Raw genomic sequence first — 25213 nt, forward strand, 5'->3', positions numbered from 1 at the left:
TCAGTAACTTGGTAAGCTGCAATAACTGGAGTGCTTCGGAGCATCTGCCCATACTTCTGCGTCACTGATCTCTGATAATGTTTTCATCATCTCGGCTGATATCCCTCACCCCACATCATAGCTTTATCTTTATTGTGCAATTGTTCTGTTTCCTGAAGGTCTTTTTTTTTTCTTTTTTTTTGTCACAGACAGGAAAAACCTTCATACTGCTCCAGTAAGACAAGCCTTCCGGCTACGCCCCTTCCATGTTCTGGTGGCTACAGGTGGGGGATATGCAGGGTACAGAAAATACGAAGGTTACAAGTTGGAACAGCTGGAGAAGAGGGGCATAGATGTGCCTATCAAGCTTGCAAGCGAGTGGGAGGTAAGAAAGCTACAACAGATTTTGCTTCTGGCACGTTTGATGCAAAACTACTTTGCTTGCATTCCAATAATAGAAAATTTAGTTTGTGCTCTACTGCCAGTGCCCTTTCTGACAAATCATGGAACTAAGGTTTCTGTCTTTTAAATAACTATCCTTTCTGCTAAAGTCAATGTAATGATACACTAGAAACTGCTAGCATCTCCCTCATCTTTTAGTATGCCCACACATTTTTTTTTCTAATACTTGTTAAATCAAAGGTGGAGGGGATAAGTAGTCAGGCAGGGGTGATTGATCCTTGATTGTGTTCTGGATTTTGAATAAAAAGATGTTCAGTAGGTGTAGAATGATTCAGGTTGAAGTGATGTAGTCCGACTTCCTGCTCAAAGCAGGGCTAATGTTCAATTCAGACCAGGCTGCTCAGAGCTTTGTCCAGTTGAGCCTTGATAGTCTCCAAGGACAGAGATTTCACAGCCTCTCTGGGCAACCTGTTCTGATACTTAATTATCCTCACCGTAAAAAATATTTTCCTTATGTCTAGTGAAACTCTCCTGTTTCAGTTTATGACTATTGTCTCCCTAGCTCCTTCAGTAAAGAGCCTGGCTCCATCTTCTCAGTTGCATTTTGCTGGATATTTGCAGGCTGCTATTAGGTCCCCCTAAGCCATCTCCAGGCTGAACCAGTCCAATTCCCTTAGCTTCATAAGTTGTGTGCTCCAACCCTCTCACCATCTTGGTAGCCCTTTACTGGGTGTGCTCAAGTTTATCAATATCTTTCTTGACCTGGGAAGCTAAAAACGAGACACAGTATTCCAGGTGTGGTCTAATGAGCACAAAGTAAAGGAGAACAATTACTTGCCTTAGCTTCCCTTGGCTTCTGCTCCTGTTGATACAGCTCCATATGCTGCTGGCCCTCATTGCTGCCGTGGCACGCTGCTGACTCATTTTCAACCTACTGTCCACCAGCACTCCTGCAGAGCATAAAGCATGCATCCACGGTAACTGAAGAAGCTGTGGCTTTGCTCAGTGCAGCACATGTTCTTATTTTTCCCACCTTGCATTGCAGGGTACCAAACTGTTAAGGATGTTATAAAGTTTACAGAATAAAATAAAGAAATCAAAATAGACAAGTTTACAAAATTTGTTGATAATTCTGTATTGGTGCTAAATCAACATAAGACTACCAAATCCATCTTTAAGATCAGTTAGCAGGAATTAACAATTCAAGGCTGAAATTACACTTAGCATTCAAAAAAACATTCAGTGCTGAGTTTATCATCCTAGTAGTTCTAGCTGTGGATATAGAGCGTGCTGTAGTTGTAGGGGGATTTTAATCTTCCCACTAACTACTGAATCTATACTACTTTTGGCAGTTTGCTTGCTTCCTTTATCACTTTGCAAGGAAACTGAGACTGAATTAATATCTAATAATTAAAAGCTTACCTTTTTTGTGTGTGTGAATATGTAGTGAGACATTTTCCCTTAAGGTAACCCTTAAATCTGCAATGATTCTTGCTGATCTTGGATTTTTGCCTTTCTTTCTGGACTTCAACAAGTTTAGTAGTTATTGTGGAATTGGACTGTGCGTATCAGATTCATGGGTCAAATGTTCACTGCAACACTGAAGGGAGAACTATTTAATGATTTCATAGAATTGCTATATCTCTTTGAAATGTTAAATAAATTGTACAGCTCTGTGTTAGACAGTTAAAAATAAATATGCTGTTCTGCAGAACAGCCAGGTGAGTGGCATTTCTGAAGGTGAAGAGTTAAAAGGAGACGAGTGCTTTTTTTTTTTTTTTTTTTTTTTTTTTTTTTTTTTTTTAACAACAACAACAAAAATTATGTTGGAGATGATTCAGTGTGACCTTTAGCACCCCATTTCTCTGCATTCCTAAGCATTCTGCAAGTTTGTGAGTGTTTTTGGCCACAGGCCTACAAGAGACTGGACTGGAATCCTTAAATTCGGTTTCATGAATGGCCAAATCAGATATGATACAGAGGGTCCAGATGCTTGCAGCTTAGGCGATCATAGCTCCTGAGGAATTTGTCTGAAAATGTCTTCTATATAGTCTTCTACTGCTGAAGCTTATTTCAAACAGGTTTATTTCCTGATTAAAAAAGAAAAAAAAGTCTAGTAAATGTCTGTGGAGTATTTATTCAAAAAGACAATGTCACATCAGCTTTGACACTTAATTTTTTTTTTAATTCAGACTTTTAGGTAATAAAATTGGATATATTTGCTTTCTGTTATTATACTGGAATGCTGATTTGTTATTATTTGGCAGTTAATATATTTTGAGGTGTGAGGATTGAAGAAAAAGCAAAAAAAGGATTTATTTTTTGCAGCAGGAAACCTCACAAAGAATTTCAAACTGATAAGCAGGGCTCCAAATGCAGCAGATACTAGTGGGAGACACTAACAAGTTCTCCTAGTCCTTTCCTGATATGCTTGAGTTCTGTTGAATGCTTTTTGTGGGAGGGAAAGGAAGCTTGACAGTTAAGAGGAAGAAAGAGAAACTGTGTCCAGGCATTGCAAGAGATGTTTCAAACAATGAAGGATTCAAGAAAAATAAGAGCTGCATTGTTCCTTTTGATTGGAAAGCAGAGCATCTTTTTTTTGCTGGCTTATCATTTTCTGTTATTCTCTGTTAGTGTTTTTGGCACCCTGGAAGCAAAGTTAGGAGTGGAGAGAAGGGTGTTGTCTTCAGAGCAGGAGAAATACACCTCTACATAGGCAAGAAGAGACCACGTGTGACTGCATGAGCTTTGAGAGGGTGACACAGAGCAGGGAACTGCTGTGCTTGCCCTTCCCGCTGAGCTTGTTGCTATGAAGGTCTGATTCCACAGTACCGAGCTCATGTTCGTTTGAGAATATACCGTCTTTCACCAGACAGCTCCATGTGCAGGGGAGAGTCCTATGCTTCTGTACAAAAAAACAAAGGTAAAAAATGTGACCATCATAATATTATGCAAGTAGAGAAGAACTCCCAACTGCAGAGATGCATATGGGGTATCATCCTAGAAGTGTGCATAGTTTGGACTGAATTTAAAAAAAGAGTGTATTCCTATGTGCTTTTGTTTTGCTCAAACTTTATAAAAGAATGGGGAAAAATGAATCTTATTTAAGTACTTTTTTTTTTTTTTTTTTTTTGACAGGGAGCTATGGTTTCTTTAGCATATACCATTAATTTTCTTAGAGACATTATGCAGCTAATAGCTTGAGCTGATTAACGCCTTAGTTTGTCTCGCACTGTGAATGCCAGTGAGGATCAGCCTTCATTTAATTAGATGAGGTAAAGCAGAGGGCTTGGAGGTAGACAGGCAGATATTTATCAGGTGGATGGAAGACTAATGCTTGCTGCTTCAAATCCTTGCTATCACAGAACATTTCCTGGCCGGGATCTGCATGCATGGCATGCTGTAGATATGCTAATGAGAGGCATTTTCCCCTCTTACTGGGGCAGTGGTGATAACAGATAGCACAATTTACTCAGGGAAACCTTGGCCGAAGAGTGAGTTTGAGGAACAAAGTGACCAGATGAACAATTTCTCTGGAGAAAGAGCAATTTTTTTTTGTTGTTGCATCCATAGTTTGCATCCATAGTTTGTTCTGATCTGATGAAGTAATTAAAAATGCTGCTTTTGTGTAAGTGTCTCTCCTGTTGAAATGAGGGCATCGGAAAAAGCTCAGCGAGTCTTTGAGAGTGCTTTTGTCTTGGCATGGAGGAGATGGACCTTTAGTATTGTGCTGTGGTAAAATGTATGAATCCAATTCAGAAAAGACCCCAAAAGAGGGAAAAAAATCTGGTGTTTGTATCCAACCTGTTCTGCCTCGGAAGAATGAAATACAATCTCTGATTTGTCGGTCTCTTACGTGGCATACTTCCTGCTGTGTTCTGGTATTTTGACTTTTGTTTGAGCAAACAGGCAATTACAGAACGTACTTCTCGAAGAGCATGGCAAAGATGATTAGAACATGCTGAAGTGGGTGAAGTTTTAACACCAACAAGCGAAGGGTGTTACAACGACCGGGCTGCGCTGCCCGGGGAGCCGCGGCGAGGCGGCGGCGCCGTGCTCCGGCCCCTCCCCGGCCCGTTTCCCTTCGCGTTGCTCCTGCCCTGGCTCCTCCTCCGAGGGGGCCGGGGGCCCTGCGGGTGCCGCTGCCTGGAGGCCGCCCCGAGCCCTTCGGCGCTGCCCCCGCCGCGGCGCCAGTGGCTGCGAGGCGAGCCGGGGCGGGTCGCCGCCCGCGCCGCTTCCTTAAGGCCGGGCGCGGCGGCGGGGAGGGGAGCCCTTGCCGGCGGCGGGGAGCCCTTGCTGGCGGAGAGCCCTTGCCGGAGGTGAGCGGGGCGGCGGCGGCGGCCTCCCCGGGCCGGGCGCTCCGCCCGGGAGCGGCGGGCGAGCGGCCTCGGCGCTCCGGGGAGGTAGGTGGGCAGCGGCGGGGAGAGCGGCGGCCGCGGTGCCCCGGGGGGCTGCGTCAGGGCCGGCGCGGCGGTTCGCGTGGCTGGAGGCCGCTTGCGAGGGCGGCTCGGCCGCGCCTTGGCGCCCGCGAACGCCGGAGCGCGGGGGCGAAGCAGCGCTCGCCGGGCGGCGGCAGGTAAGGGCGCGGGGGGTCCCCTTACCGAAGGGCAATTAATCATCGGTCTCCGGCTTGCTGGAAGTTTCACGAGTGATGTTCCAAAGTCTCGCCGCTCTCATCATAATCTCGTACTAATTTTAAACAAAACGAGGCGCTGGAGCCGGCGTTATCGGAGTTTAGAGTCCCGCTGCGAGCGGCGCCGGCAGCGGAGCGCAGGTGCGGCCGCCCGAGCTGCCCGCGGCTGGGTTGCGCTGCAGCGGAGGGTCTAAGGCCCGTTCTCGCTCCCCGATAAATGCCTCTCGACAGCGGAAAGTTTGCTTTACAAATGTCTTAAAGATTTTTTTTTTCTTTTCTGAAAGCATATGGAATGGAAAATGTAACTACAGAAGTAGATACCAAAACAGAATGGTGTATTTTAAGACTCAGAAATTGTCATGTCACTTCGAAAAAGTAAATAAAACTTTTTTCCCCCCTTTTCTCCTGCCTTCACAGGAGACATCTTTGAGACTATCCACTACCCTTTATAGCTAGCTTAAAATACCACCTTTTTTCCCCTCTGTAGAGGAATACAACTAAAACAGCAATATAAAATCACAAGGAAAAAAAAAATCTTGCTTAATAGATCAAGGGAAATTGTAGGACGGCTTCTTCATATTAAAAAAGGATTTAAAAAATTAAAAAGTAAAGAATTTTAAACTTAAAGATGGATGAAGCAGAGCCTAGTCCGGTCATTAGTCAGTCCAGTAGATCCGCAGCAAGCGGTACCGTTGGCCTGTGCTTCCCCTGCATGCTGGAAGTGACTCAGAACTCACGTGACCTTCGCAGATGCCAAGCGTGCGCTCACGTTTCCCCCGCAGCACGAAAGCAGTTTAGTTTTGCTCTTAGAATTGGAGCTCCTGGCTGGGTCCAGAGCATTTCTCTTGCAGGACGGACTCGCAGGGAGGTCGCATGGGAACTGGGATTACGTGTGTCTGAAATAAAACAGATGCTGCTGGGAAAGGAGTGGCACCGTTAGCCGTGCTGTACGTCCCTCGGTACCTCCCCTCTGCTAACTGCAAAGCTGCTCCCAATGTCGTGTTTGGGTGCGTTTAGTGCATCTTTTAAACAGTGGCAGTTTCCGAACGCATAAAGCATGCCCAGAAGGATTTATGTGCTCTGACTAGAGGATTCCAAGCCTAATGATTCACGCTATGATTTCAAACGTGAGTTTCAGTTTTAAGTACAGTTGTGTATTAACCGCTGTTCTTGCAAGTGCCTTGGCTTGCTGTTTTTGAAATCCTGAAGGAAGGGCTTGAGCCAGTAATGAGAAGACAAGTAATTAGATGGGGTCACTGGATCTGACACTTATTTGAGCTGACAGAGCAGAATGGTGTTGCATACTGGCAGATTAGCAGTTCATTATTAGATAATAATTCTTTAGGGATTTATACCTCATGGTCACTGCTTCCTTTATTTACTTAACAGGGATTCTGGATGAGTTCAGGCAGATTGGGGAGTTTGGTACTGATGTCCAAGCTAATACTTAACCAACACCCATAATGTGCCTGTCTAAGCTAATAAAACTGGCTTTGTGGCATTGCCTGGATCCCGAGAAGTCCAGCCGTTGAGGAGCCATTGTATGAGTTCCCATTTCGAACTGGTCAATCGCCAGTTCAGGTCCCTTTCCTCATTCCTCTTGAAAGTAGGTAAACTCAGGGTGGATATTTCATTTTGCCCTTCTCACGCTGTGGAACTGTAAGCTGCTTCTGGTGCAGCAGTGACTGGAATGGCAACTTGCCATGTACGTTTATATGTCAGCGTTTAAGCAGGACTCAGGTATTTGCATCTTGGTGAAGGGAATCAGGTCAGTAGAACAGAACAGAAGAGAAACATTGGTGGTCTTACTTGAACTGAGTTCTTGAGTAGAGAAAGAGAACTTGTAATGCCAACATTTCTCTCTTTCTGAGAGGGATTGCTCTTGCTGCAAATTTCTTTTGTTTTGAACTGAACTGAGGGTGATAGTCCCCACTGTGTTTTGCTTCTCTGTCTACTTCATTTTAATTTGCATTCACATTTAGGCAGCAGATAGCTGTTATTCCCTTTACTTTTCTGGAATCAAGCATGCTTGATCTGGGATATAATAATTTCTTGAACATATTTGGGGGAATCGGACTGAATTTTCTACTGAAAGTGCTTGTGGGTTTACCTCCCTCCGATATGCTTAAAGGAAGAGCACTGAAGAAAAATGCAGCTAAGGCTTTTGTTTGCTCTGTTGTCGTTCTGCAGAGCCATGCACATGTGAAGGAGGAGATTACAGTCCAGAACGGGGAGGGAGCTGGGGGCCAGGGCGGGGGGCAGCGGCCGAGGCTGCAGAGCCCTGCGGCCCCCCGCCTGTGCGAGGGCAGGCTGCGGGCTGGGGCAGTCTGCTGCTCCCACCTGGCTCACCAGTGCTGAACCAAAGATTTCTTTTCACAGAGCTGCGAGCTGGCCACACGTGTTCAGTATGGTGTAGCTGGCTGACTTAATGATTTTCATCTTGGTCCCATGAAGTGGCTTTTAAAAAGGTGTTGTCAATTTAGCTTCAGTTTCTTTTAAAAATCTAGTATTTAATGATTTGCCAGGAACATTAGAAAACATCAAGAGAAGTGGCTTCTCTGTGTTCCTCATTGCTTTTTGAATTTTGCTGGCATCTTGGGTAACTGCTTTCATTTTACTCTACAGATGATTTCATTTTCTGTGAGTGTAGGTGTTTCTTGTGCCAGCCAAAGAAAGAGTGAAGAATACTTGAAATAAGAAAACAAAAAAAAACTTACCGGGGGCTCAGGGAAGGAGGAGTATGTTTTGTGTGCCTGTTAACTGATCCTAAGATCCTAAATCTTTCAGTTTACTGGTTTTTAATGCTTAAACAACTTAAACAGATCTTGGAACTGTCTGCAATACAGAATAACATACAAGAGGTTTTTTTTCCTTTCATTTTTTTTCGCTGGGGGAGGGGGCAGAATACTTCCATGCAGGGACTCCAGAGGTGTTTCTAGGGAACATCTGGAATATTTGCAGTTGAAGGCCAATCATAATGTATGATTCTTGTTAAAATACTTTCCCTTTGAAGCCTACTTGAGATGGGATGCTATTTGCTCTTTAATTCTAGATTTTCCTGCTGGCCCTCCCACTACTACTCCTGCCTAATTCTTTTTTTCTAAAAAAAAAAAAAAAAAAAAAAAAAAAAAACTTTCCTCTGGCCCTGCTCTTTTTCATCCACTCTATACAGCTTTCACAGTGTGTAGAGAGCTTAAGGCTTTTTTCTCTCTCTCTTTCTTTTTTTTAATTAACCCCCCCCCCCACACACCATTTTTAACAGAAAACATAAGTTAATTGGATAGTCACTAAAGAGCTAAAGAGTTGGGGCCTAAATTGTTCTTCTGTTCTGAGTATTTGATTTAATCCTGAGGTGCATTGTGATTAAAAAGAAAAAGAAAAGTCTTGCTTCATTCATACTTTAGTTCTACTGACATAAAACTGGGACAGTACTAGGAGCCACATAAAACACATTAACACTTCTTTTATACTTGATTCTCAAGCTGGCCGTACAGCTACCTTTTTTCATTATGCATCTGGGGATTTGTAGAACAATGTCCTTTATCTGCTCCCTAGGTGAGTTTTTTTGAGATGGAAAGAGACTTCAAGAGATGGATGTTGGTGTCTAGCAAGGATCTGTGAAATGGAAAGATGTTCCTTTCTTTTACATTTTCCTCTTTTCAAACTGGACATTAAGATCAGGAAAGGAATTTTGGCGCTGTATACGTTTGACTGCCCAGCAGTGTGGAGCTCCTTTAGCTGCAGCTGCTGCACTGCAGAACTGAAGCTAGGAATTATCTCCTCCTCTTCTCCACCCTGCTCCTCCTCCCAGCCTCGTATTCAAACTGCCTCTTGGGTTAGCTGTGCAAGGCCAGCTGGCTGCTCTTCTGACTGTAGTGCATCGGTGCCCAGCCTGAGACTGCGGGGTGTTCTTCGGAGAGCTGAGTTTCAATGGCCACCCTGACTAGGGAGAAGCGAGGACCGCTTATACGGAGAGCTTGCTTTTATTTTGTGCAGAGTCGTCTTTGTAGTGGGATGTTGAAATATGATACAATGCCTGTTTGTTTGCAATAGCTGCAACCCTCGTAGCAGAGATTCAAGTGGGAAACAGAGGGGGAATCCAGAGACAGACCAGCGGGGGAATTAGGAACTGTGACGTCGTGTCCTCCCTCCTGTGCCGGAGCAAGCAAAGGAAGGAGAGGTAGAGAAAAAAAAGACTGAGCCTTGCAACCAACCGTCACCCTGACGATGTGTCAGTCAAACACTCTGCAGGGACATCTACACACAGGGAAATGGTGAGATGCTATAAAGCTTTATCTAACCCTCCACCCTCTTGCTACAACCTCCGCAAAGTTAAAATTCATGTCCGGAGGCTGCGTTCAGGGAACGGCGGCAGCAGCAGCTGTGCCGGGGACCAGCACCCACAACTGGAGAGTCCAGGCCCGGCTGGCTCTGCCGGTGATACACCAAATAGGAGAAGCCGTTTCAGGTACTGTTCAGTGTTTTCTGCTTCGCAGGAAGGGAGAAACCAGGGAGGGAGGATGGGAGGGTTTCTGGGCACAGCGAGAGCCATCTGCAAAGCTTTTGTTTGCCCTAATTACTATAAAGCTCCTTATGCACTGAATTGGCAGAGAAGGGCATGCTGTTTTATGACAAGGGGAATGACAAGGGTTTCTTTTCTTTCTACTCTGTTGGACTAGGAGAATAGGAAAAATTAGTGAGGGACTGCTCTGAAACCAGGCCAAGGCAGTGAGAAGCCTGAGGGCTCTGGAGCAGGCTGCCAGGATGCAGCTCTGCAGGGATTGGTCCATGATCGACTGCAGTGAAGAGGGGGAGAGCAGTGGGAGGGGGAGCGGTACTTCGGTCACCCGTTCTTGGCAACCCAGCTCCTGGCCCTGCTGGCCCTCGAGCAGGCCCACAGGCTGGCAGGTGGAAGAACAGCAGGGAGAACATGAGGTGCCCCTTCCTATTCCTGTGTCAGGGCAGTCCTACCTCCTGCTGATAAAGCCTGCTTTACCTTTCCTGAGAGCGCTTCATCTCCTCAGTTTTTTTTTTTTTTTTTTTTTTTGTACTTTTCCCAAATCATTCTTTTATTTTTCGGGGGCGGAAGCGGAGGGGGGAGAAGTTGTTTGCTGCAGAAAAAATCTGTGAGCCAAAAGAACTATCTTGCATCCCACAGTGGTGGTGGTTTGGTTGTGCAGGCTGTTTTGATCCAGGCTTTGAAAGGAACAGGTTGGCACAAAATTTCTGTTTTGGCTTCCTGGCTTCTTTCCATTTTGGAAAGAAGTGCACAGTATGTTATAGTTCACCTTTCATATCATTTAATCCAGTGAAGAAGAGGGCTGTTCGGTGCAGCCAGAGCCTGCTACTTCCAGCCAACACGCGCACAGAGCTGTATCCTGGTTGCAGGCATATTGTCTTCAGCAGTGTGGGGAGAACAACCTCTTAGCTAAGACTTAAGTCAGTGCCCAGAAGACTTGAATATTTTGCCCTCAGACAGGCAGATTTTAATTTGATAATGTGATGTTGGAAATGTGAGAAATAGCTTAGTCCAGACTTTCTTCATGAGGAAAAGCCAAAGAATAAATGAGGAGTCAGTTCACCTGAAGGGTCTCTCATCCAGACCACCCTCCCTCCCAGGAGTCTGAACTGAAGCCCAAGATGCAATTTGCTAGTAAAATGAGGAGCTGTCCCCTGCTCAGAGTCACAAGCTCAACGTTTGCTCATGGCCATTTGTCCACAAAGAGTTTGCTTTCAGTCAGGACATTCATATCACAAAATCCTAGGTGCAGTTGGTTATGAGGCCAGCGAGCATTTGGGCTGCAGAGACCAGATTAGCTTGCGGCACTAGTAATATCTGCTTAGCCTGTGTGTCCTCTGTTCCGAGCCAAGGTATCTAGTGAAGATTTTAAGACCTACAAAGCTGTCTTTTGGAATCAGTTATTTGAATATTGTATTAATTTACTCAGGAATGACACTCCTGTTTGTCTCTCAAATGCTTGCTTCCTGAAGTCGGTCAGTGACCCAACAGGTCTGTGTAAATTTGACTCCTACATCTTTTGTGATACAAAATACAGCTTAAAGCATAATATAGTCAGGATGCCTCCAGCACAAGAAATCTATGAGGGATAGGAATTCTTATGCTTCAAGGATTTTTCACCAGAGTATCTGCTCTTTCCTTAATATTGCCCTTCCGTGGAATTTAGGAATTAATGTCCTAGAATCATAGATTCCTAGCTCTCAGAATATTCAGTTTGCCGTCCCCTTTGGCTGTGCAAGAGCTGGAGCAGTAATAAGCACACTTCCTGGGGAGGTAAACTTTTGATACTTGGAAGAACTTTTGCTCTCCATTGTTTCCACTGTAAACTTCATGTTAGGTTTTCACTTGGATGAACCAGCTGTTACTTTGTTTTCATATGTCCCTGCAAGTGATTTTTGCCTTTACTTTTTGAGGGTGTGATTGATGAAATTTGACCTGTGACAGTAAACATCATTATTTGGATAGAGGATTTTTTGTTTGTTTGTTTTTTGCGGTGAACTGATCTTTTGTTTTGGGGAAGGGAAGAACTGACCAAAATGGAGCAGTAAAGATTTGCAGAATCGAGGTACAGGTAAAGATAAGCAGGAATATATCACTGCCAGCTATCAGAAGCTGGCAGTGATGAAGCTGAGATGCTGACCCTCTTATGTTGTGTATGTAATCTTTCAGGTTGCAATTCCCCCAGCTGGCCCTGAGGCGAAGGTTGGGCCAGCTGAGCTGTATGTCTAGGCCTGCTCTGAAACTCCGTTCTTGGCCTCTGAATATTCTCTATTATCTTCTGCCTTTCGGTGCTCTTAAACCCTTGACCAGAGTGGGATGGAGGCCTATGAGCAGGGTAAGTGTGAGCAGGTCTCTACCGCGCTTCGTATGTTAGCTGTTTTATATTGAAGGGAGCTGGCAGTAGCTGGGTGGAGGGATGCTTAATGTAGAACAGGGTGGTGATCACTATTATGGAAAGAGATATGCATTCATGTTTCTCTTGAGATTTTACTATTTGTAATTTTGGTGACTAATTGCTTCACAGACAGATGATTGTTCAGTAGCAGAGAATTTCTTTGTCCTTTAATGGTCATGAGTATGCACAAGAAAATCAGTAGAAACTTCAGAATTGATTGTCACCTGCCCTCCAAGTATCTGGGCCAGGACAAGGCAGACAAAAGTGCTTCTCCAGTTCCCTTTCCTGGCCATATTCAGATGGTCATGTTTGGTGTCATTTTTGCGTAAGAAGGGTTTGCTTCTCAAGTTCTTTGAGCATCTGTAATCCAGACTGCCCAAGTGACATGCTAATGCAAATCTGTGCTCTGAAGTTGTTGAGAGCAATAGGTAGGAAGCCTACCACATAAATATTCCTTAAACGTATCATGCAACTACAAATGCAACATCTATGCAAATATTTTGACTGAAAATTGTAACAAAACTGCAGTCCTTGAGATGATTTCATTTTAATAGCTATTCTTTGATCCCATCAATTTGAAAAGCAGCTTTTTTTGAAGAGTTGGTGCTACTGGGAAATATCACTTTGACATTTTTTGTGAATTTACAGTTGTGTCTGTGTTTCATTCTTTGTAGAAAACTGAGCAGAATCAATTTTAGAAATGGACACTGTATAAAGCATGTCAAATAAAATGACAATACATTTCTCTTTAGTACTTCAGTTTATATAATCTGGTACCACTGATTTAAAAGATTTTATCTGAAGTAAGATTAAATAGGTGGCTTCTTTCTTAAATATCACTGTATTTTGATATGATGCAGGAGGGTAATTTGTGAGTGAAATACTTGATAGGAAGGACAGGCTCTCAGCTGGTGTGTGCTTTTGTTTGTGTTTATTGCTGTATTCTGCAAGGCTTAATAGTGAAGGATATGGTTGACTAACATTGGGAATAAATGAAGCTACAGAAAAACAAAATTGGTCTCTCTAACTTGGAAGTTAAATCTAGTCAGTTGTACTGTTCAAAAGAAATTGTACCAGACTTAGATTACTATTTCTTTTGCAAAACTGGTTTCAGAGGGTTCAGCGTTCCCTCATCCTCTCCATTTGCATCATGCTTGTACAAGCTTTTTTTGGCACCTCAGAAGAGTTATCTCCTGGAATTGCCCAGCAGGAAGACCTGTCATCTGCCCAGTTACATGAACAGCATACCTCTTAACATTGTTTCATTTGTTTTTCTTGCTACCAAAACTTGCTCTTTGGCATAAGTCCAAAGGTAGAAGTCTCTATTAGCAACTCCCATTCTTGCAAGAGAAGGGCAATACTGGCATGAGTTTATAGCAGTGTAACGGCATCCACATGGTTGTTTCTTTAATTGTTCCAGTATCATTAAGCAGTACAATTGTGAGAGAAATACCTTCAGTAGTAGATGGCGGTCTAAGAAGTACCTTATTAAACATGGAGAAGTTATTTTCTAATCAAATTTCCTTTAGTTGTTTACAAAAATGAATACATTGGTAATGTTAAACCCTTCTGATGAGGGTTCTACTAGAATGTGTGAAATGTGTCTTTTCTTCTGTAAGCCTTGCTTGGGCAGTTTCCAGTAACTCGCTTGTGAAGCTTCAGCCTGCAAGGGAATGGTGTTTCTAACTTCAATATAAAGTTAAAAGAAGGTCTATCACTTCATCCTATCCCTCATCTGTTCTCATCAGAATGGCGGAAGTGAGGAGGAGTGCATTATAATTTTCTGCAGACACCAGGGTTACTTCCTGCATGGTATAACTCACTGAATTCAAGGCAGTGTTAGCAGGAACAATTTGAGCCCTCTTGTTTTATGGGGAGAGGTGAGAGAAAGGCAGCAGTGGGAAAAACTGAATGACATAGTGTAATTCTTCTTTCTTTAGGTTGCTCTGTACAAATCAGTACCAACCCGCCTGCTCTCACGAGCCTGGGGTCGCCTGAACCAGGTGGAGCTGCCTACATGGCTCCGGAAGCCTGTTTACAGCCTATACATCTGGACATTTGGAGTGAACATGAAGGAGGCAGCTGTTGAAGATTTACATCACTACAGAAACCTCAGCGAGTTCTTCCGCAGGAAGCTGAAACCGCAAGCACGGCCAGTCTGCTGTTTGCACAGTGTGGTGAGTACAAGGAAATGACAGCTTTACACGACATATAGGCTTTCCCCCACAGAAAAGCAGCATATTTAAACTTTGTCTTAGATATGTAATTAAAAGATCCAAAGCACAGACCAGAATCTCAAACACAGTTTTTACAACCTCACCTTTTACAGGAGCTAGAAGTGAAGGAAGAAAAGTGTACTCAGTGTTTGAAATGATCAATTGGTATGTTTTCTGCTTGCTGTGATGGCTGGGCAGATGACGTATGCATAGATTTCCTCTAATGTGTTTCATTTTTCTTTTATTCTCTGTAGATTAGTCCCTCAGATGGAAAGATACTTAACTTCGGACAGATAAAAAACTGTGAAGTGGAGCAGGTGAAAGGTGTTACTTATTCACTGGAATCTTTCTTGGGACCTCGCATCAGCACAGAGGAGCTGCATTTTGGTCAAGGTGAGTTGTGCATCAGCTGAACCTTGCACATGCTCTGCTCTGCCACTTCAGTGCTCTCAGAGAGCAAGAGAATATGGGGGGCTTTTTTGTGTGTTTTTTTTTTTTTTTTTTCCTTCACATGGTTAGGAACAAAAGTAATTTTTTTTAATGTATGTCTTACATTTGAGCATAAACATATCATTATATTCTAGTTCATTCTCCTCAGTAGCTTTGCACTGTCTTGTCTGAATCATTCGTATTCTCTTCATTTAATCACTTGGTTCCTTTGTGTGGTTTTATTAATGATTAAAGCAGATTTCAAGGACTGTCCTCATAATGAGGCTGTAGCACTCCTGCTTGTCACTCAGATGTGCCTAAGCACCTGGTTAGCAAAGACTGTACAAGCTACTCCATAAAAAAGTGCAGAAGCACGGTAGCTCAGTTGACTTGTGCTACCACTGTTTCTGCTGTGCCTGAAGCACTGCCCTCTAAGGCCTCTGGTTTTGCTAAACCTGAGAGGAGAGTGGAGAGTGAGCAAGCCCTTCTGCAAAGAGTAGTTACTCTCAACACATACACAGATGCAACTAATGTATTTTGTAAACCTAAGGACTCTCTACAAATTCCATTCTTGAAAGGGTAGCTTTGAGGAAGAATTCCGTGTTTCACTGAATTTCAGTTTCTGTCGTACTGTTTGGGGAAGGTGAAACTCTAAAAGTAATAAATTTCCCAAATGTTTAAAATTCAGTACAGGATCCAATTCTGTCATAAAGGGAAACAAGCACCTTGAAGTGTTGGATTCCTGAGGCTGAATGTGTCTTTTTGTAGTCTCAACAATGCACGTGGGCTGCACTTAGTGCTCTGCTATTACGAATGACTATAATATAGCCTTCTAGGCTATAGTAGATGATTGCATGAAGAGTATCTTTAAACTCTTTCTTTCCATGGTTTCCTTGCAGCTCCACCTGGCAACTCATTTCAGCAACAACTTGTCACAAAGGAGGGGAATGAGCTCTACCACTGCGTGATCTACCTTGCACCAGGGGATTATCACTGCTTCCATTCACCCACTGACTGGAGAGTGTCACACAGACGTCATTTCCCAGGTAGGTTCCCGTTCTTAGAAAACGAATCTAGAGCAACTATGAAGGGAAGCACTGGTATGGGCCACTGCTGAAGGGGACATGCCAGTAGAGCAGTTGTACAGTCATGTGATAGATAAAATTATTTGTCACACGAACTAATGATTTTTTTAAGGTGGTATATATTGCCAGTACAAATACATGAATGGTGAAAACAGGAATATTGTATTCAGGCTGTCCTAACTCGTTTAAATAATTGTTGATGCAGGCTGACTTGACTTGTTCCCAGGAAAAGAATTATTCAGTTTGCATCTGAAATCAAAATAGCTCGACAGATCACAGCAAACAGTAGTCTAAAATATATCTTCTTGGCCAAGCACTGGAAAGAGGTCATAACTTAAACAGTTGGTCTGCTGGAGTTGGGATAATATAAAATGTTTTTGTCCTCTTCTCCTTTGCAGATTAAAAAAAAAAAAAAAAAAAAAAGAGAAGGAAACACACTTCTTCATATGTAGCAAAAAGAATTTGGATTTGGTTTGAGATACCCTAAGGGAGAGACAAAGATCTGCCAAGAGATTTGAGAAGTCTCTCAAGTTTCAAATTAAAGCTAGAGCTTGATTAAAATAAAGGGAGTTTGAGTGAAATGCTACGATTGGATCCAATACAGCAAAGCAAATGTTTTTATAACCAAAATCTGTGTAGTGAATATATTTTACTTTTAAGAACTATTTAGGAGTTGAAGTCCTTGAGGTTTGTACTGTAATCAGCTGTCTTTTAAAACTTACTTATTTACTTTATTAGTATTTCCTGGTCTGCTCTAGCTAGCTACTTGCTTACCTATCTGCAGACTTAGTAACCACATCTTTGCATTACTAAAGAGAACTACAGAAAGTGCTTTCATGCATTGGATAATTAACCACTAAAACCCATTACTAAGTTGTAAAAAAGTTATTTGACTTGCTTTTAGTAGCCTGTGGCCTTTTGTTAGATGGATCTTCAGCTGGTACTAGAAGGCTTCTTTCAGTTCTGTCAGGGCTGAGACTAGACACTAGCTCCGAGTCCTTTACCATGATCTCTCTTGAGGGCCTATCTGATGACAGATAACAGTAGTCATCACACAGGACTTAAAAATGAAACTAGGGTGAAGTTAATTACATCTTTTGTAGAGGAGTAGTGTCAGAGTGTGTGGATATGAGTCTCTGCACCTCAAAGTGGTGCTAGGAGAGCATGGTGCTAAACAAGCTTCAATAGTGGCAGAAACTTCAAAACGGATTTCCAACGCAGATTTTGCCCCCTCCTTAATAGCAGGTCGTTGCTGCCTCGAAACACAGTTAAGGTGAAGCTGTATGTGTGCGTGAGTGAAGAGGGGCAGGGCAGTATGAAAAGAATCATTCCTAGGTAGGAAATTTAACCTTTCATTTTCTAACAGGGAAAACTGTAGATCATGCTCCAAGTTTTCAGCCTTCTGATGAAGGATGAGAGTGGTCTTCACTGTTTTCCCAGTAACTGCAAGGAAAAATGCTGTGGTTAAATGCTATGGAGCTGTTGATATCCTGAGTATCCTGATCTTTCTGGTCAGAACACTAAAGATCACTTTCTTCTATGACCCATCATTTTCATTACAGCATTATGTTCATTTGCTGCACTTAGCATTTGTCTCTCTTCCTCCAAATAAAGGATAGAATTGCTTACTGGGCCAGTTGTACTGAAAATATCATTTAGAGCATCACAGTGTGCTATGAGACTGACAGCCTAGCTTGAATGTATTCTCACTGTTGCAGGCTCTCTCATGTCTGTGAATCCTGGGGTTGCTCGCTGGATCAAAGAACTCTTCTGCCACAATGAACGGGTTGTCCTTACAGGTGACTGGAAACATGGCTTTTTCTCTTTAACAGCGGTAGGAGCAACAAATGTGGGTTCTATCCGCATTTACTTTGACCAGGTGAGTAAGATGGTAGTAGGTACCATCCTGTTTTTTGAAGGTTGGGGTTGGTAAAGTATAATGAAAGAATTCTAAATGTTTATACTGCAGATGACTGCTTGAGTTAGTCATATTTTAATTAATTAACAGTCAGTGCAGAACACTATAGTAAAACTTACCCTGAATTTCAGGTAATAGGTGTGGGAGTTTGTTTTTTTTTGTTTTTTTTGTTTGTTTTTTTTTTTGTCTGTTTGTTTGTCTTGAGCTCTTGACTTGTAAGCTTGTGCATTGAAAATGCTGGGACACCCATACTTCATAACCGTGGTAATGAATATAGAATGCTGTAATCCTTCACTAATGCTTTGTTCTCTGTGCAGGATTTGCATACCAACAATCCACGTTACTCAAAAGGTTCCTACAATGACTTCAGCTTCATATCCAACAACAAGAAGGGAATCCCCATGAGGAAAGGAGAACATTTAGGGGAATTTAACTTAGGCTCTACTATTGTACTAATCTTTGAGGCACCCAAGGACTTCAAATTCCACCTCAAGACTGGACAGAAAATCCGCTTTGGAGAAGCACTGGGATCTCTGTAGAAACTATCGCATCAAGAAGGTTTTATATACAAAGGAACTGAGTCACACCACTGAGAGTTACATTTAACAAGTATGTATCACTCAGCAGGACCTGAGTGAGGAAAACAGTAGATGTCATTGCTCTGTTAGACTTGGGAGCATCTGCCCTATATTTACATACTGCTGCTGAATGCAGAAAAAGAATCAGATGATCCATATATGTATCAGGTACAGCTGCCTTTAAAAACATTGACAAGGGAGGTTTCAGTCCCATCCTGTGCCTGCAGTCTTTCATGTTCTCCTCAATGTGCCACAGGATAATTATGTTCTCAGAGCCTGTAAGTCTCTTAAGCCTTTCTAGGCTCTGCAGGTGCAATGGGGAAGGGTGGAGGTAGAGATTAGCTGTATTTAAAGGGACACTGACAGGTTGATTCGGACCTAGTACTTCAGATCTGTAACAGATGGTGACAGACCTTGGATTGAGAATGTATTCTCATTTCTGTTTTAAAACAATCCTCAAAAGTTCTTAAATAAAAGGCAGCCTGTGAATGCACGGGGAGCCAAACAGTTAAATTGGCTAGTATGGCTTTACAGTCCAAACTTAGCAATGTGTACAACAGATAGCATCAGTACAATAGATAAGACTCATCAAGTTTGTTTTCTAATGTTAGACAACTTTAGTTCTTTTACCTGACATTGTCTCTTTAAAAAATGGACTTTGCACTGTATTTTAAACCTGACAACACTGTGTCTACATTCCATATGATGAAACTGGTCTTTTTTCTTTTCTTCTTTTTTTTTTAATAGTAGCAGACAGATCTGTGTATCCTACCCCTAATCCATGGTTTTATTTTGCTGTTCCAGGCCTTAAAGATTTTGTTTGTATGAGCAAAAAACTAAGATTGTGACAAAGTAAAAACAGGATTAAGGGTTGGAAGGTAGAGAGGATGTTTCTCTTCTGTGATGCAACAAGCTGGCAGCCAAAATAAGATATATAGCAGAAAGTAAAAAAAAAAAAAAAAAAAAAAAAAAAAAAAAAAAAATTTATCAAGAATTCAGTGACTAAGCAACAATTAATTCCTCTATTTAAAGAACAGTTTCAGATTCTTAAGGACCAATTTTTATTTGCACGGAATGAAATGCCATATGCACTGACTGTGTATTAAAAATACTACAGACCTTTGAAGCAGTCTAAAGTTGCCTCCAGGTGCATTAGTCTGGCCATCCTATAATGGACTGACAACTATTTCTTGCTCAAAATATAAAAAAAGCCCCACCCCTGTTCTGACTTCTATCCTCATACTTAATATTAGGAATGTGCTGGGAGCTGAAAGCTCTACTCTGAAGCTTCATCCTACAGCAGAACTTCAGAGCCTGTTTGTAACTTCATGTCAAGAAAAGTTATAACAAATACTAGCACCTTGGATCTGCTGAGCATAGTACTAAAGGGCATTGACAAACTGGTGCCAAAGTGAGGATTTCAGTTTTAAAGCAATGTATCAGTTCTTAGAGAATAAGCTCTATTCTGAGTCCAGGCACTCTCAACTCTTTGCTGCCTCAAGCTTGCGGGAATGGATATGCTTATGAAACCTGCCTTTCTGATCTCAAAGATTTCTCATACTATTTCCTTGCTTGAGCCTTGGCTGTTTTTCCTGCTGCTTCAAGGAGATGGTAGGCTTTGACCAACTCCAGTCTCCTAAAGAAAAATTTCTCCTTTGTATGCACTGCAGAAAATAGAATATAATGTTGTTGTACAAATGTCCAGTTTGCCAAGTCCTGTATGCTTAGCTTGTCATCAGGGAAGGAGTGATAAACTGCATCTAGTGATGTAGCCCAGCTGTTTGTGTTGCTTTAAGATGATGGTGGCTGCTTGAGTGGCAAGCAGGAGAAAATTATTCATTTGGCTCCAAGAGTCAATGTTTTCTCATGTTACATGAGGAGTTTGAAAAGCTTGAAGTGGCTCTCTGCCACCTATCCTGTTAAACTTCTTGGTATTAGCAAGTTAACTCCTGCAGTAGTATATAAGTATATACAGGTTCTAGAAATGTACACTTTTTTTTTTAAACACTTGAGAGAAATACAAAGGCAAACAGCAGCCCCACAGGTTAAAGCTGTAACTAGTCTCTTGCCTCAATTTAAAAGACATGTTAATAATAGAAAGCAAATTTGTTCGAGTGGATCAAAGAAAAGAATGAATAGATGCCACCTTCTGCAGTGAGGCCTATGGCACCTGACACAGCCAAAGCAACTTTAAGCTTTAATTACTTGCTACTCAGCATCATCATCTGCAGTATCTGAAGGTCACTGTTAGCCTAATAACAGAGAATAGGTTGCCTGATGTTTGCTTTAATAGGAACCTAAGAAGAGGGAAAAGATTCAGAGTGCAAATGGCTGGTTTTGTGATGGTCTCAATACTGTGCAAAACTAGCTGATTAACAGATGTTAGTTTTTAGGCAGTAGTCACCGATGGGCCCTGGAAGTAGAAGCAAAGTTCCTGAAGGGTACTGATAATGCTGTGAATTTCTCCTGCATGGAGAATCCATTTAATTCTTCAACTGTATCAGTAGCACAGTATTTTTGTATGTCAAAGTGTATGACTTACTGACATTAACTCATTTAATTGCAAACATTTTGAAATAAAGACTCTTATCAGTGTTGCTTATATTTCTGAAATGTCAAGGGCACCTAAACTAGATATTGCAAGTGCAGCATGAGATAACTTTAGCTCCAGTTTGTTTGTTTGTTTTTTTTAACCAAGTATGGTTTAAAAAAAACTACAAGCAAAAATATTTAAGTTAACTTGTAAAATAAAAGACATACATAGATGAAGAGAAGGTATACGTTTTTTCCATCCCCCCCCCCCACCCCAAACACACACACACACACACACAGGAGGCAAAAACTGAGCAGACATTCCTACCCACGTGCTGGAAGATTGCTTCAGCCTTACATATCCAGAGCAATGTGAATATCATGGAGACGGGCAACCAACTTCTGTACATGATGTCTCTCTTTCACTTGTGCTTTTGTGAGAGTGTTGATCCTCATCTCCAACTAAAAGTGAAGAGGACTGTATAAGCTGCTTGCACAGCACGAAAGCTTTTAGTCTTTTTGACTGAGGAAGACTGAATGAGCTCTAACAGCAGTTATATTATCCCACTTAAATAAAGGACCATGAAGTGACAGGACTGTGTCACCTATAGCAAGTCAAGTATCAGCTGATACAGGACTCTCAGACATTGCTGTACAACGTGGGGAACAGAGTAACGCAGATGTAGTCACTGCAGTGTTCTTAAGCTGTCTGAAGAAGCCATAGAAAAGTTCTTGCTGGTAACCCCCTAAAGCCAGCTGTGTAGATTAGGGCTAGCCTTAGAAAAAAGTCTGTAGGTGCTGCAGTCACCTTTCTGAATGAATAGAAAGAGGCATCTTATGTTGCAGTCCTTAGGCTGCTGAACAGAACGCTCTGCAGTTCTTCCCTTTCTGATTACAAGTTTCTCTTCTCTTGACATTTTAATAATAGTTCACTATATAATTCCCTACAGCTACGTTCAGCCTAAGTGTATAGCAGAGTAATAAGCACTTAAGTAACTTCAGTTTGCTAGGTACACACCTGATCCAATTCTTCTTGTACTTCTTGTATGCCATCTTCGTCCTCTGATTGTGTGCTTGTTTCCAGCCACTTGTGCAGAATCTGTGCCTGCTGCTGACAGGACCTGATAAAATGGATTAGAAGGATTGCTTATCCCAGGAGAATCTCAACAGGCTAAGCAACTTAGACTTGCAATTGATACTTTTTCCTGACTTCTTCCTTTCCTCACAGTTGAATCTCCTCCAAAATCAATTCTCAAGCATTTTTGTAAATTTGTGCTTACTCTTAATGGAGAAGTAATCTGTTGTCAAACCCTGGCCATTTTTTTTTAACTGACAATTAGAAAAACTGTATCTTCACTCCCTATGATAAAAGGGCTGAGAGCTAAATTTTAGCTGCTCTGCCAAGTCCATTGGTATTACATTTAGATTATGCCCAGTGACAGCTTTGCCATGCTTTCTCCAATAGCTGCCAAAAGAATAATTAAATTAGTTTTACATACATACTCTCTCCCACCTTGAGTCAGTTATAAAAGAAGAAAGCACAAAATCTTTAGAACTTATTTCATTCACAGTTCTACTGTAAAGCAGGCTAATTTCAAAGTAAATCCACACATACAAAAAGCACAACACTGAATTGAGAGCAGCAAGGAAAGACAGGCTAAAGGGACTTTACAACATACTTGAGTTCTTGCTTCCTGCTGAAGTAATACTGCATTTGCTGTTGGATATTTTGGAGCTCCGCTTCCAGCTGTCTTTGTAACACACTTTCTTCTCTGGAATTATGCTCCTTTTCTTCCCCTTCAGCTGAAAGGAAGATACAAGGCACAAGCACTGGAAGTGCATCAGTCCTATCTATTTTTAATTCTTCTCATGGAAGTTCAGATTAATAGACAGGAAACATGCAACCCTCTGCTGAGTCCTTCTCTTCCATTTTGTCACCATGTGACATGTATCTGTTCACCCAAAGGATCAGGTTCAGCAAGAGGGCAGGGATCTTGACAGAATTACAAGCTCTCAAGACTCAGTTTAAACATACCAGAGAACATAAACTCTCCAGCACATAGTTTAGTGTTACAAAGGCTGTTTTGGCCTATTCATAATAGTGTTTTACATCTACACCGGAAGCAAGTAGGTCATTCTGGTCCCACAGAACATGTACATTTCAGGCCTCATATTTCAAGAAAACACCATATTCGGAGGTGCTTGGACACTACCTCTAAATTTTCTCAGCAATTACAACACTGCTGTAGAGAACCTTACTAGGTGAATTCTTCTCTTTGAATTTAGCTGTGCGTTCAGCTTTGTGTACAAGAATGCCCCTGCACTACAGTATGTTCTTGCTAAAGAAGCTGACCCCTAGCAGTTCCCATTTTTCAATCCTTAGAATGGGAATTTAGCCCCCCAATTCAGCAGAGTCCACAAAACTGTATTACCATCCCCCAAAAGGAACAACTGACTCCTTGTCTCCTGATGCAGGCACATGGACTGCCTTGCCTTCTTGACATTTTGGGGAGTTAAACTGCTTTGCCATTGCGGTCTTGCATATATTGGGGGATGATCTGTAACTATTATAAGTTTAGAGCTGGGGGCCTACCTGCAGTTTGATGACCCCTTTTCCCCACAAAGTCTTCAGGTGACAGCAGATGTGGCTGCAACTTTGGTCGCAATTTCTCCCCCACCGGGGTCAGTTGAGAATCTTGGAAATGTGCTTCTGTGTGACCATCCACAGGCTCACCTCCTCTCTACAAGACCCAAACGACACTATTTCATTCCTCAAAAGGTTTTCTTGAGTGAGCCTTACAAGCAGGAATGCACCTGACCCAAGCTACTAAGAGACCCCCTGTAGTTACTGAGCCTCTCTCAATAGCTTTGCTTGTTCTGTGGCATTTCAAGAACGTGGAGCTCTTTCATAAATAACAGCGAGATCTTTCATCAGGGTTAGTGCTTCCCATTCTACATGAAACCGAAGAGTTTAAACTCTGGTTTAACATCTGCTACTTGCAGGTGAAAGGAATTTAAATTTTACTGTTGAGACTCTTAGCTTAGTAGCTGTGACTACGGCCGAGTTACTCTTAAAAGCCTGTAATTTGGCTGACAAACTGTAATTGCTCTGAACTCTTTGAAGGACCTGAGCTCTCAAATCAACTGCTAGAAGAAACATCCTGCTGGGAAGGAAACAAGACTAGGAAAAAGGCATGCATTAAAGTATAAAACACACATGGGCTGGCCTATTAGTGAAGCATTGCTTCAGATTGGTGGTAGAAAAAAGAGTTTTTATGAATTCAGAGACAGTTAATTTAGTCAACTTCTAAGATGACAGCTAGAACAAAAAAAGAACTGCTCACTGAAGGGGCAGCCCTGAGGAGTCATGGGAAGAAGCAGCAATAAGCAGCATCTATGCAGACAGTAGCCTGGTAAGTATTCTATTTTTTCTCAGCAATACACTCACCTTTTCTGCTTCAGCTTTCATTTGGGACATGAATGATGAAGGAGGCCACAGCTCCGGCCTCGGACAGATTTGAACAGCTTGGTGCACGTCACCTGTCCACATTGATGCAGAGGGGAGAGCAGCACATACAAGAGATGGGTAGGCGTGAGTAGTACTGCCCACTTGAGACAGCTGATTGCAGGTCCTTCCTTCCATTTGAGATGATAGCATTAAGGGCCCAGCCTGAGCAGAACATTTATTCACAACTGTTTGCTGAAAGGATGTCTCTGATCTGTAAAGGAAGAAAAGGAAAAGGTCTCCGTGCATTTCAACTCACTCTTCTTGTCCTTTTCAGTCAGTGTTAAAAAACAGAGAATCTTGTTAGTCCCTTGCTTATTGGAGGGAACTTGTGCCTTGCTGAGAGTTTTAGCCCCCTACATCACCCACAGTACCAAATTCTAGCACAGGACTGCTAGAAACCTACCTCATCCAGACCTACACTTACCCTGCTGTAAAAAAAAGTAGTTCAAAGGAACAAAAGCAACTCTATTAGAACAGCTTTCCCATTGGCTGCTTTCTTAGGCAGAGGAAATATCAAATTTAAAAAAAGCAAACAACAACAACAAAAAAACCTCACATCTGAAGAACCAACACAACAGGTTAAAAAGGAAAAAAGCAGCAGACCAGTTAACATTTCCACTACTCCTACCTGCCCTGCTCCAAATCCTCCACATTAATCCAGGCTGAAACAACTTCCTCAGAAGCTGTGAATTCAACCCAAGGATAAACACCTGCCTTATTTTGGTTTGGGGACAAGAAAAAGGGAGTAGCAGCAAGCAGCAATCACAGACAGGTTTTGACAGGAAATACTATTTCCCTTTCTCTAAAGCTAACAAGGGACAGCTAATTATAGAATAATCCCACAAAAGAAAAAGCAACTTTAGCTTCTACAGCAAGAACAGTTTCAGCTCACTCACTTTCAGAAATGATGCCATGACTAATGGTATTTGCTACTATTCAGTAACACAGACCTTTTGGGAAAGTAACTACAAAAAAAAAAGTAGCTCCATTAGAGCTGCAAAGTTGATTCAGCTGAGACA

The 25213-nt window shown here is 42.2% G+C and overlaps 2 protein-coding genes across 10 annotated transcripts in view; one reads left to right on the forward strand and one right to left on the reverse strand.

Annotated features, from left to right (window-relative positions):
- PISD (phosphatidylserine decarboxylase) overlaps positions 1 to 20756 on the forward strand; it is a 30562-nt gene extending 9806 nt beyond the window's left edge. The window contains exons 1-8 of one of the 5 annotated variants that reach the window (XM_062590443.1): positions 346 to 364; positions 9068 to 9482; positions 11703 to 11868; positions 13869 to 14105; positions 14399 to 14537; positions 15473 to 15619; positions 17377 to 17537; positions 17894 to 20756. In XM_062590443.1, the coding sequence (XP_062446427.1) occupies positions 9286 to 9482; positions 11703 to 11868; positions 13869 to 14105; positions 14399 to 14537; positions 15473 to 15619; positions 17377 to 17537; positions 17894 to 18115 (1269 nt within the window). In that variant the 5' untranslated portion in view covers positions 346 to 364; positions 9068 to 9285 and the 3' untranslated portion in view covers positions 18116 to 20756. Of the gene's footprint in view, positions 1 to 188; positions 365 to 4678; positions 4701 to 9067; positions 9483 to 11702; positions 11869 to 13868; positions 14106 to 14398; positions 14538 to 15472; positions 15620 to 17376; positions 17538 to 17893 lie in introns of those variants that run through there. The other 4 variants (XM_062590446.1, XM_062590444.1, XM_062590448.1 and 1 more) reach the window with 4 other exon arrangements.
- Positions 15758 to 25213, reverse strand: part of SFI1 (SFI1 centrin binding protein) — a 33218-nt gene continuing 23762 nt past the window's right edge. For 4 of the 5 annotated variants that reach the window (XM_062590442.1, XM_062590441.1, XM_062590440.1 and 1 more), the window contains 6 exons: positions 24135 to 24405; positions 23280 to 23427; positions 22366 to 22489; positions 21705 to 21807; positions 21015 to 21148; positions 15758 to 17101 (listed from right to left, as the gene is read on the reverse strand). In XM_062590442.1, the coding sequence (XP_062446426.1) occupies positions 21041 to 21148; positions 21705 to 21807; positions 22366 to 22489; positions 23280 to 23427; positions 24135 to 24405 (754 nt within the window). In that variant the 3' untranslated portion in view covers positions 15758 to 17101; positions 21015 to 21040. The remainder of the gene's footprint in view (positions 17102 to 21014; positions 21149 to 21704; positions 21808 to 22365; positions 22490 to 23279; positions 23428 to 24134; positions 24406 to 25213) is intronic. The other variant, XM_062590439.1, reaches the window with a different exon arrangement.

This window comes from Rhea pennata, chromosome 17 (assembly GCF_028389875.1).
Source record: "Rhea pennata isolate bPtePen1 chromosome 17, bPtePen1.pri, whole genome shotgun sequence".
Lineage (NCBI taxonomy): Eukaryota > Metazoa > Chordata > Aves > Rheiformes > Rheidae > Rhea > Rhea pennata.